Below are 12,799 nucleotides of genomic sequence, written 5' to 3'. Positions count from 1 at the left end.
ACCCTTGTTCTCTAACAAGCACCTGCACTATCACTTCAGTGTCCCTACACTGTGGACTCAAGTCTCGTCCATCCAGAAGGAAAGTGATCTGTGCACTGATCGGATCGATCACCGTCCTCGTGATGATCCATTGATCAGGAGCATTTAGAAATTAATCACCAATGATACATGGCTCAAATTCTCAACTCTTGAGAATATGTATCATCATCTTATTAATTTCTTGGACGATTCATAGACACATAAACAATATGAATGAAAAAGATGCCTTTTATTTATTCAATAATAAATAGTCAAGTACAAAATTATGTCCCTAGAATCAACAATGTGTCAGCCAAATTGGCTTCTAGGGCATACATCTAACATCGGGTTGGCGGGTCGGGTCATATTTTGCCACCCCTACTTGACAGCATAGCGTTCCGGAGCTGGTCACGTTCAGTGAAATGTACTCCTATACTTCACCTGTGTGACATATCAGTGTCTCTACACTCCTTGGATAAGAGGACAACCAACGTATATGGCACATAACGACCTATTCTTGATAATGCTATTGTCCTAATGATAGCATATCGTTTGGTCGCGAACTAGTTTAAGGACTCGTAGATAAATCCTCCTTTATCGTTTAATAGAGTCCTAAGGACTTCATTACATTACTTGAGTTCATGAAGATGCAAAATATGTAATGAAACATTTCCAAATAACTTTTATTAATTTTATTAATTCATATACAATTCAATCATCAATAGGCCGACGATTGTCTTTCAGGACACAATTTCCAACAGTTGGGCATGAACAAGCTTTGTATGTTTTAAGCAGGTCTTTAACTAAGACTGATTGATGATATACATCAGTTGAGAAGTTGTATCTAGTATTGTATATTATACTTGTGCAAAGTGGAGATACTACATGCTTCTAGTTTTTATTCAATTGCACCATTTATGTGATTAACTATATGCTCATTAAATTAATCATTCATGGAAGGATCAGCAAATGGATGATTGCTTTGTCCGGATTCTTGCTATAGTATTTTTCTCAGATTTGAATACAAGATCAAGCTTCAGCTAAGTTACAATCATGGAAGTCAAGGGTGATTCTCATTGTGATGAAGCAACTCTATAGAAAGTACAAATACAACAATGAAGTATTTGCTACATGAAGGAGATACAACTAATAGAAGATTTTACTGCGGTAACTATAACATTCATTCTCCAAGCAAAGAATCAAGAGGCCAATGAGTTAGCATAGATGGCATCAGAAATAAAGATTCATAAGAATGTCTATATTAAATTCATTACGATCAAGAAAAAATTCTTTGGCAAATTTTTATCTATGGCCATTGGAGAGATCAGCCATTGAAGCATCTTCGTATTCCCTACTCCATGGCCATGATGCAGTGCTGCCTATGAAGATCACTATTAGATCACACAATATAGCTTATCTATTTGACTAAGATGGTCAAAGATATTCTTAGGTAATGATGGCTGAGTTAAGGGATTTAGACAAAATGAGGCTAACAGTCCTAGACTGTTTGCTTGCCCAAAAGTTAAAGCTTCTTGATCTTATGACAAGAAAGTTTAGTTGAAGTCATTCAACTTTGGAGATTTGTTATGAAAGACGATCCTCCTTATCGGGTTACAAGATATGAAGTTTGGAAAATGGTCCCTAAAATAAGAAAGACCATATATCATTGATCAAATGCAACCTAGAGGACTATATACCCTAAAGAGTGTAGATGGTGAAATTCATGGCCAAACTGTTAATGGTAAGTATTTAAAGTACTATCCTAGGCATGTGAGGAAGCTCAAAGTTAAAAGAGGGTGTGCCATTTTATGGACATCTTTTCAACCTCTCGATCATCGGCTAATATAATGTGGGGGGAAGTGTTTACACCCCATCTCAACAATCTAAATGGCTATTGATAGCAAGCACCATGTGGATCAGATTTGAGAGAGTCAAACACATGAAGGTCATGTGACCCTTGCTAGATAAGGTGGAGTTTTGTTGTAGTGGATTGTGCTAAGTATAGAAACAAAGACCAAATGGATGGGATTCAACCAAAACATAAACAAGCAGGCCAAAGACTTAGAATCACACTAGTACAATTAGCAGACCGAGAGGCATGAAGCATCCTAGTTTGTAGTACATCGTAGTAGGATCATAGAATTAAACTATTGAAACCATTGGACACGTGGCGATAAAGATAGTTATTGAAAGAGTAGATGCCCTATAAACTAATCATTTTATGGGTTTCTCTTTGTAATCCTCCAAATCATGTACTTTGATACTTGATATATATCAATAAAGGCATTGTCTTTCATCATTTGCTGCTTATCTGTTTTATTGTTGGATGATGAACCCCATAAATTAGGACATTGGTTTTAAGGTTATGATGAAATCATACTGGTGAGACCTAAAATCCTAAATTCCTAATTTAGAATATTCGCAATCAAATTGGTATATTGAGTCGGGGATCAATATTACCAGAAAGATTGGCACATCTTATGTATGCTCGATGTAGAGGGTGATTGATGTCACAATCACTTGTGTGAGACACTAATACAAAGATGTGGGTGCTCAATAGAGGAATGAGTTCACTGAAATGACCAGTAATGAGAACATCTTATGGATTCTTACTTAATTGTCAAAAGATGGTTCTCATAGTGGGAGTTGTGCAACTGATCCTTATACCTGAGATCACCATGGTACCTTGTGCACTTGAACCTATGTTTTGGTTTACCCTCATTCACGACATTGCGTTGTGTACGGGGTATTCTGGATATGGTGGATTTTGTACGAAGGTTGTGAGTAGGTCAATAAGGAATCAGTCACTTCTAGTAAGAGAAGGTAACATCCTACTTACTCTAATCTTATGATGATTCAAGAAGCCTTTGATCAAAGCAAAATGAAAATTAGAAAGAGTTTGTAATGTTTCATTGTTTGAATTATCATATAAAAGATTGAGAGAGACATGAATAAGTGATTGAGTTTGATATTGATCCACACTCATGCACTTATTCAAGATGTAGTATGACTGAGGGATTGAATTGCATTGTAATTTGCCACTGAAGGGTATGTTTGGATTTGTCCAATACATTTCTCATCTTCCGAGTAGACATGATACGTTGCTAGACGTCAATCTTGTCTTGTGGGTTGATCGGATCAAAGAGTTTGATTAGATCAAAGCATTAGAAAGGTTTTGATTTCTAAGTCAGATTTAGCACTAAATTGGATCTAAATTGGATTAGATGTATTTTAATCAGGTTAGGTCAACTTGCACTTGCACCTACCGCTGGCTAAGATAAGGAACCTAATGGGTTACACACAAGAAAATTGATCAAAGGTCTAATTGGATTAGATCATGTTTGCAAGATGAACATGCTAGCATGTGTTGCAAACCTTAGCTTCTGATTCAAATTAAATTTGAATCTGATTCTTAGATTAGGTTGATCTAATATGATTAGATCATGATTTAATATGGGTTAGCCAAGAGTTGGAACTCATTTGGCTTTAATTAGACCTGATTTGATTAGGTTTAATGTTTTCTTTAAGTTGGTTAAACCCAATTGGATTGGGTTTGATAGGACCTTCACTTTTGGACCATTAGATCGCTCTCTAAATGAAGGATATGGTCCACTGGTTGGCGCCTTCATCTGGACCATTGGATGGCTTTCTGAATGAATAATCTGGACCACTGGTTGGCACCTGAATCTGGACTACTGGATGGCTCCCTGGATAAAAGATCTGGACCATTGGTCAGCGCCTAAATCTGGACCACTGTATAGCTCCCTGGATGAAAGATATAGACCATTGGTCAGCGCCTGAATCTAGACCACTAGATGGCTCTCTGGATGAAAGATTTGGACCATTGCTCAGCGCATGAATCTGGACCACTAGATGGCTCTCTGGATGAAAGATTTGGACCATTGCTCAGCGCATGAATCTGGACCATTGGTGATGGCATCTTGCTTCTGGACCATTGGATAGCACCCTGGATGATGATGCCTTGATCTGGACCATTAGATGGCGCCTAGATCTGGACCATTGGCTTTGATTTCCTGCATTTGGGCCCTTGGATCATCAAGATTTAAGAGAGAGACGTGAGAAAGAAGCATATCATTAGATACAGCTTTTTCTAAAGCTTGATACACCCTTCTCCTTAGCGCCCCATCATGATGGGATGCCCCCCATGGCACACGCCTCATCATGATGAGGCGTGTGGATGGGATGCATCCCTTTGTGATGCATCCCTCCATCTTTTATAAATAAGGAGGCGCCCTGGGGTTGTAAAAAATCATCCGAGAAAAAGCCTCTCCTTCTCTCTCCCTTATCCCTTCTTTCTTACAAGCCTCTCTCTTTTGCCCTAACCTAAGACAAGAGGGTCTTCTTTAGGATAAAAAGGCTAGTGAATGTTTTAGAGGTAGAAAGGAAGAAGGAAGTGAAGAAAAATCAGCCAATTAAATCTTTTGGAAGGATTGAACAACTAAAATCAAGTTTTAGTGGAGCTAGAGTCTTAAACCCATTCCTGTGTGGATCAACATTGGAGGGTGAACATTTGGGCACCTTAGGACATCTTTAGACATATTGGATATAGCATGACATGTATTCTTCTATACCAAGATTATATTTTCTACATTATTTGGTTATACTATTAAGGTGATCTTGGCTTATTAGGGTTTCATATAATGGGTTTTATAAGCAAATTTTTATAATCCCATATCTTCTGCTGCGCCCTAGGGCACTGGGAAACCTAACAGTCACAAGGACTAACAATTGTATTATGGTTATTTAATTTCAGTTGTTGTGCCTTTGTATAAAGTTTACAATTGTACATTGTATGGGATCCTTCATAATCAATCCAATTAGTTTATCTTTATATTTACATTTACCTTAGCCATTTATCCTAGGAGTAGGTGTAAATTAGCTTTCTACGGGAGTCCCGCTCTACATCCTTACCGTAGCCCAATACTACATCTTTACCGTAGCCCAGTACTATACCTCAACTGTAGTCTAGTGCTACATCCTATCAATTTTCATCTTCTTGGAGCAGTGGTATAATGATGGTGAAAGTTTTTTAAGATCAAAGCACCTAGACCCACGCTACCATTATCTTCCATTGATCCATACCATTCTGGCTAGCTCAACGGTGGTAGCAAACTAGCACACACATCTAGCTTGATCCAATCAAGCTTGATAGGCCATTCTCTATCTTGACCAAATATTTTCTTGGAGATCTCAAGTTTTCTAGCTCGCCCAGAGCAAGATGGAAACTGTAGCAACAAACCCACATTTGGCTCTATTGATAGAATTTAGGGTTTCGTAAGCCTGCTCAACTCAACCTAATGTAATTTCTATACTATCATCATTAAGCATAGAGGATGATGATAAGTCGGTGAGTTGATACTAGTTGACAATGATACTCATCGACAACTGTTTCTACTTTTGTCCAATTATTTTTTGTATATGTTCTCATCCATAGATAAGCATCACAATTGATCTATTGCTGACCATGTTTTTTTTATGAAACTATTGGCGCTCATGTCACATTAAATAATGCCGAGGATGAAAACAAGTTGATGGGCTAATAGTAGTCGGCAATTATTTCTACTTTTGTTTAGCTGGCAAGCAGATCTAGGCTTTACAATATAGCTAAATAGCTTGGAGAGGAAGTCGACGAAAAGGATGCATGAGTTGTTCTCGACAAAGATGTCAAAATAAAAAAAATACTTATCTTACCAATTATTATTTTTATTATTTTTAAAATAAAAATTCTAGAAATAATTCAATATAATCAACAGAATTCCTCGATGTTATTTAATAAGGAAGTTTATATGCAAAAATTATATGTAAAAATATGAATGAAAACAATATTGCTTTCTTACTAATGCATAGAGCAAAAATAAAAGAGTTCAAATAAATTCAAGAGATGAGACTAAGATATTATGCTAAATTGCTGCAATTTTTAGGGTTTGCAAGCTGTGAATGTTGAAAGAACCAATAAATTAAGATGAGGCCTGGATATGACGTCTCTTTTTTTTTTTGATAATATATATGAAGTATCTTAAATAGATCTAATAGCACTCTCTTGGTGATATACACACCCATTGTACATGTGGTACGTACACAATCGTCTACGGCCATGAGAGCAGTTCTATTGAGTTAAAAGAGTATACATATGAGGATGGAGATATGTTGACGTCACGACTCCGTTGACGTCTGCTTCCATTAAAACCTCTCAGCCGCACGTAAACCACCGTCATAAAACCGCAGAAGAGGAAAGGGCAAAAAATAAAAATAAAAAAGGACGAACGAAATCTGGAAAAAAAACTTTTGCAGCGGAATCCCGTTACCATCTTGTCCGAACCGAAACCCTCTCATTCCGGTCTGTCCCTGCTTTAGCTTTTATTATCTCGTCATGGCGGAAGTGGGGATCGATCGGGGCTTCTGGGGTCTTTGAGCAAGAGTTCGCGGCTTCCGGGGTCTTTGAGCAAGGGTTCGAGGAGCGGAGGGGGAGAGGGAAGAAGAAGGGGGAGAGATCGATGAGCGGCTTGGAGGCCATGAATCTAGAAAAGGCGGAGTTTTCCAACGAGGGGAAGGGGGCCACGTCCGCAGCCTCCTCCTGCTCGATTTGCCTGGAGCTCGTGCTGAATCAGGGGAATAGATCGACCGCCAGGCTCCAATGCGGGCACGAATTCCATCTAGGTGATGAATTGTTCCCTTTCGTTGCATATTGCATGAATTGCCCAATCTTATCCGCTGTTATGGGTGTTCTAGGGTTGTCTGAATCTGGTTTGCGTGCATCTCCTGTAGACAAACTCGAACCTTTTTGTTGGCCTGAATGGGATTCTGTTTAGATCTATGCTTACTGGATATTTTTCGTGGAGTTTGCCTTGTCTGCGTTGTAAAGGATGGATTTGATTGTGATCGGTGATTCTTTACTTGAATAAAGTTTCAATCTTTATCCGTAATATGGCATTTTTTGGTAATTTTTTGACTTGGGTTTGGAAGGAAACTAAGAAATCCTAGAAGAACCACGGGTTTCTTTTTCATAATTATCCATTCAACAATAAGTCTGATGCATGCCCTATGTGAACTTATGGTAGGAATTAGGTTAGCTCGTTGGCTAACCTGTTGTGTTTCTAGTTTCACAGGTGGCAGCTACGAGTGAGATTGCTAATTAAGGCCGAATTTCCACTGTATGAAGGGTGAAATTTAATGCAAATTTAGGCTTTTTTTTTCCTGTTTCAGAGCTTCCTTTCCTGAATACAAACTTTATTGATTTGTGCTCAATGCATGTTCCTAAGATGGAAATGCATGTTGTAGCAAGAAACATATTTACACCGCAAGTGTATAAACTGCTATGTGAGTAAGCCGCATCTCATCTTGTCATTTTTAGGTATCATAACTTTTATGCATCATACATGATTTTAGGGCTTGAAGTGCTTGCTTCCATTTGAGGTTAACCCTTCTTTACTCAGATCTTATATATACTGGCTAAAAAATGAAATGATGTTAAATTTGATTATAGTTGTTGATGATCAAGTCTAAGCCCTGCTTGTTGTAGTTGTGATTATTGTCATCGTCGTCGTCATCATCATCCTTCTCCTGTTTCCTCTAAGCCTTTTACCATGAAAATAGGATAAATTTTGGATCATAACCCTAAGGCCAGAGGGCTTTATTAGAAAGATTTAGTAGTGTTTTGTGACTGACTATCAGCCTAACGTTAAATTTCTAAATGATAGTCCCAAGTTCCTAGCATAGACAACTTTAGAAGGCCTGCTGCCTGGAAAACTATTGACTTCACTGCTTGTATTTGGCTACTGTATATGGTCATAATCATATTGCAAAAGGACCAAAAAGGTGGTCCACTTAGCATTATGCTGATGCTGCTGCATATATAACCTGCTTATTATTGTATGACTAATATGTGGGCCCATTTAGCATTTTGGAATATACAGCCAAATCTTATGTGCCTATGTAGGGGTGAAAATTTAAGCTGATGGTTGGGTTTTATGTGGATTTTGGTAGGGCTTGATATGGGTATTAGTAATACTAAAATATTAACTATTATAACTATTTCTGTTAAGTATTAGGTACTAAGCAATAAGCGGGGCACCTTTTAAAACATTGTTTATCACGATTAACGACAAGTTTGATGGACATAATTTGTAGCTTGCTGTGTTTCATGCTTAAAATAGAGTATGTGGTCTTGGTCAAGTTAGCACTTTGTGAATGTCTTATGGGTCTGGGCTATCAGCAAATGTTCCCTTCCTCCGAGTTCTGGAGGTAGAAGGGAATTTCAGGATGCTGTGAATAAAGGTTGGTCATTGAGGGTGCCACCCTATTTATATTTGAAATGAAGATTCTTTTGCGATTGTCAAGGTGAAGTTGAGGTAATTTATGCGTATGTATGGTGAGAAGGGAATTCTCCCCTTCTCACTCATATCATCTAGGACTAAACTACACATATCAGAAGGATAGTGAAAGGAAAAATTTAGTAGAGCAATCTCAAGGTGAAAGAGAATGGTTTAGTTTGTTTGAGAATGAAAAAAAGCAAAGAAAGAGAAAATCAACAATTGGGTTTAAGCAGCCCAACAATAAATGCAGTGTCAATATAAAAAATGGATGCTATGAAGTCAAAAATGATGTAGCAGGATTTGTGAATTCAAAAAAATATGTGCCAAGGTTCGACCAAAACCTCATAAAAGGTGTAGTGGATTTAATAAGGTAAAACGAGGCAAATAGGATTGATAAAAGAGAATAAGAGAATACCTATTGCAAATCTGGACAGGGGTATCCAATTTAGGCTTTTGTTGAAGTGTTACGGCGCTTCATATTATAGGCCACATTGTGTTTGTTGGAATAGGAATCAAAAATGTGAATTGGGAATGGGTATCAGTTTTCCATTTCAGTCCATTCCCATGATTTGCAGGTGATTTAGACACAAAAATGCTGACTTAAGTGGTTATTGAATTACCATAAGAGGGGTAAAAGTATCCCTGGGGGAGAGGGGGGTTGTGCAAGGGCGAGGTTGGATATGAGCCTAAGTAATGATAAAAAAGAGGTTTCTTATATATTATATTGATTAATATAAATTATATAATATTTACTATAATGATATATAGTATTTATTACATAGAAATAGAACAATACTATGTATTAATATGTAAATATTAACATAAGATAATGCTGATATATTACATATGAATTAATTACTGTAAAAATATATAATATCACATATAAAACAATTGTATATTATGTAATATAATATATATAATTCTATGAACCATATATTATTAAAACATATAGCTAAATTGTATGATACATTATTACATTTTATGTTATAGACTAGATACTACAATATAATAATGCATTAAAAATAAATTATAATAATTAGAAGATATTATTTTAATATCATAACATCTATTATGATATATAACTATTTAATACTTAATAATCATATTATAATATTATAATAATTTTATAGTATATTTATGCAGATTGGAATATATTATAGGAATTGCTTCATTCACTCGAATTATCTTAATTATCCAAACATAGATATCAAAAATCAGTCATTTATGGTGGCTCCTAGGAATGGATATCCAAGGAATAGGTAGACAATCCTGATTTCTATTTATGCCGACCAAACATGGCAATAGGTGTGAAACTTGCACTTAACATAATCTAATCAATGCTGCTAGTATATAGGAATGAGCAGTGCAAATGCAGGGAAGGCATTACACGACTCACAAACTTCAAACCAACTCAACTAAATGTTTCTAATGCCTTGTAAAATGTACTTGATGTAATTTGGCTTCCTTTAAATTATATAGTATAGCACATATTAATTGCATGAGTTCTTATTACCAATATCAGTAAAATCAGTAAATCTGGCCAGTATTTCGAATGAGACCAAGTAACGATCTAATGTTGCAGGTTCAAAGGACCATGCATAAATATATAACACTCACATGTATTTATGTACATTGGAAAAATGATAATGATTTTTCTATTTGATCCAAGATTTTATAAATTGATGTATGATTCTTGATTGGTTATTTGTTGGTATGCTATGTTGTCATGATATGTTTTGTATTAACACAAGGTATCAGTGGCATGACTTTAAGCAAAACCAGAGCATGGTACATTTTATGCATGTGTATTTTTATTAAAAAGGTTAAACCTATCTAAATAAATAAATAATAATTTTGGAGGATGGATTTAAACCTTCCACCTCCTGATTAACGGCCACCCCCTCTAACCAATGCATGGTGGGAAATACGGATAGTGTGCTAGATGGGGAATGTGGGTTGAGAGATGTGGATGGTTGTAGATGCTTCACTTACAATCACATTATGGGAGTTGACGTTTTATAGTAGATACAAAAGAAGGCATAGAAACACCATTAAGCTTGACACTTAGTAGTATGGGTTGACTAGGCATAGATCCGGGTGGCTTGTATGGGCTGGTATGCTTGGTACCTGAATGCACGATTCAATACTTCTTTCTCTAATGATGCTAAATTTATTTAATAACACTTACCGACTTTCTTACAAGCAAAATTATATAATTCGAACTGTATTTGACGATAATATCAATATCTTTTTTAACACTTTCAATAGTTAAGAGTTAAAGGATAATGCTTAGAAGGTCCAATGCTTATGTACTATTTGTATACCACTCATCTCTTTTGGAAGAGACACTTCTCCTGTATTGGGAAATGATAGGTTTGAATTCTGTGTGGTCGGGGGCTGACAAAAGGTATCTTGTCAAATGGCATACTCATATATGTTGAGGGCTTTGCCAATTTCATCTAGTATTTTGTGTAAATGGACATTAACTTCTAATTCAATATAAAAGGGAGTTTCTTATCAAATTCAGGTTAATTATTAGTAACTTGTTGTGCATTAAGCAAAAAGAATGTGCATAAAAGTTGCATTGACATTGTTGAGGAAAAATATTCTGATGCCACAGCAAGCTGCACTCGTAATTTCTGTGGGACTAATGACTAATAGGGGCTTGACCAAACATGTATCTGGGAAAGTATAACATGGTGTAGGCCAAGGATATAGGTTCAATTGATGAGAAGATGCTGATGCCATGGCAAGCTTCAAAGGTAATTTCTTTGGGACTAATGAGTATGTGGGCTTGCGCCAAATTTGTACTTGTATTTAGGAAGATATAACATGGTGTAAGCAAATGATATAGGTTCAGTTGATGAGAAGATGCATATGTTAAATTCTAAATTGGAAATATGGAATAAAGCCTTAAAGGATAAGGGCCTGTATATAAATAAAGTGGAAATAGGTTATATGAATGCAATTACTGTGGAAATATAAATGAGATTAGTAACTTGGTTGGAACTGATGACTAAGAAATACCACACTACCTGATTTCTTAATCTCGGGTCTGTAGTTTAGAAAATGCAGAGGTTGATGAAGGCAAATCTAAATTATGATACACACTATCGTGCTAAAGGGTTGTCACAATACAAGGTGTGCACATGATGTACCCATAATATTGGCTTGTAAATGCTTAGATTGTAGTGTCTAGGTGTGGTAAACTTCAATATAGACTGCTATGTAGATGGTCTGTCTGTTGCAACTTGCATTTTATCATCTTCTCGTTGATTATATCATTTATTCATGTACATCATTCCTATCACGTGCTGACAACATTGTAGTAACTTTTACTTACCATTGAATATATTCTTATTTCCACTATGAAACTTGAATTTCTTTTTCTGATTTGATCTAACATAATGCTGTCTTCTCTTTAGTCATACTTACTAGCATCTCTTTAGTTTGTTTAAGATACTAATTTGTTTAGATGGATCGTGTCATCTATGGGTGTCCAATGCTTATCTACTTTCTGCTAGAAAAGCAATTCATGTTAGTCTTGATGCCTGAAAAGCGACTTACCTAGTATGATAGTAGCATGCTAGAACCATGTCATATATTGTTGCATATCTATATGTGTCATTGAAAGCTTGGTATCATCATAATTTGGCTTTGCAAGCCCATTATATGCGTTAACATGACAAATAATACTTCATTCCTTGTGTGAAACTGAGAACTGGAAAAAGCAACACCTGCCAAATAAGTGAATGTTATCATCTTATAATATTTGTAAATTATTGCATATGTTTGTTTCCTTATTTTCTTCCTGAAAATTTGGAGCACTGCCTTTTTACTTTATTACTCATACATACATACACACACACACACCTATATATATGTATATATATGTGTGTATGTATGTATATATATATATATATGTGTGTGTGTGTATATATATATATGTATATATATATATATGTATATATATATATATATATATGTATATGTATGTATGTATGTATGCATGCATATATCTATATATCTACATATACAGATATATAGTCTTCGGTTTCCATGGTAGGCCCCTCTCTTGATGACAATTACCTTCGTTGCATATTTGATACTTAAAATAGAAGCTTAATGAGAGGTTGAGAGCTAATTGTAAAACATTCAATCTTGACTTTCGTAATTTGATCCATAAAGTTGACCAGTAAGAATAGAGTAGTTGTAGCTGGTTAAGGTTAAATTATCATGATATTAGTGGTGTAGATTTGTTATACTTTGTTTTTTTATTTAGTCATAACTCTTCTGAATTCCCCAAATAAAGGGCTTTTAGGATATAAAAAATGATACTAAATGTGATCAAAGCAGCAATTTAATTTATAAATTGTTACATCAAATTAATAACCATAGGTGAATCTTAAACTAAGGGCTTTCAATGGGATGATGTGTTATATCATCAA

The 12,799-nt window shown here is 35.7% G+C and overlaps 1 protein-coding gene across 1 annotated transcript in view; it reads left to right on the top strand.

Annotated features, from left to right (window-relative positions):
- The first annotated feature begins 6,247 nt into the window (after positions 1–6,247).
- Positions 6,248–12,799, top strand: part of LOC103705956 (E3 ubiquitin-protein ligase IPI1-like) — a 31,712-nt gene continuing 25,160 nt past the window's right edge. Inside the window, exon 1 of the mRNA XM_008789873.6 lies at positions 6,248–6,696. Within this exon, the coding sequence (XP_008788095.1) occupies positions 6,534–6,696 (163 nt within the window). The 5' untranslated portion in view covers positions 6,248–6,533. The remainder of the gene's footprint in view (positions 6,697–12,799) is intronic.

The sequence above is a fragment of the Phoenix dactylifera genome, chromosome 12, assembly GCF_051530095.1.
Source record: "Phoenix dactylifera cultivar Ajwa chromosome 12, Ajwa_hap1_PhDact_Kaust_v1.1, whole genome shotgun sequence".
Lineage (NCBI taxonomy): Eukaryota > Viridiplantae > Streptophyta > Magnoliopsida > Arecales > Arecaceae > Phoenix > Phoenix dactylifera.
Note: the sequence above shows the minus strand (reverse complement) of the source record. Positions and strands in the feature narration are given on the sequence as shown.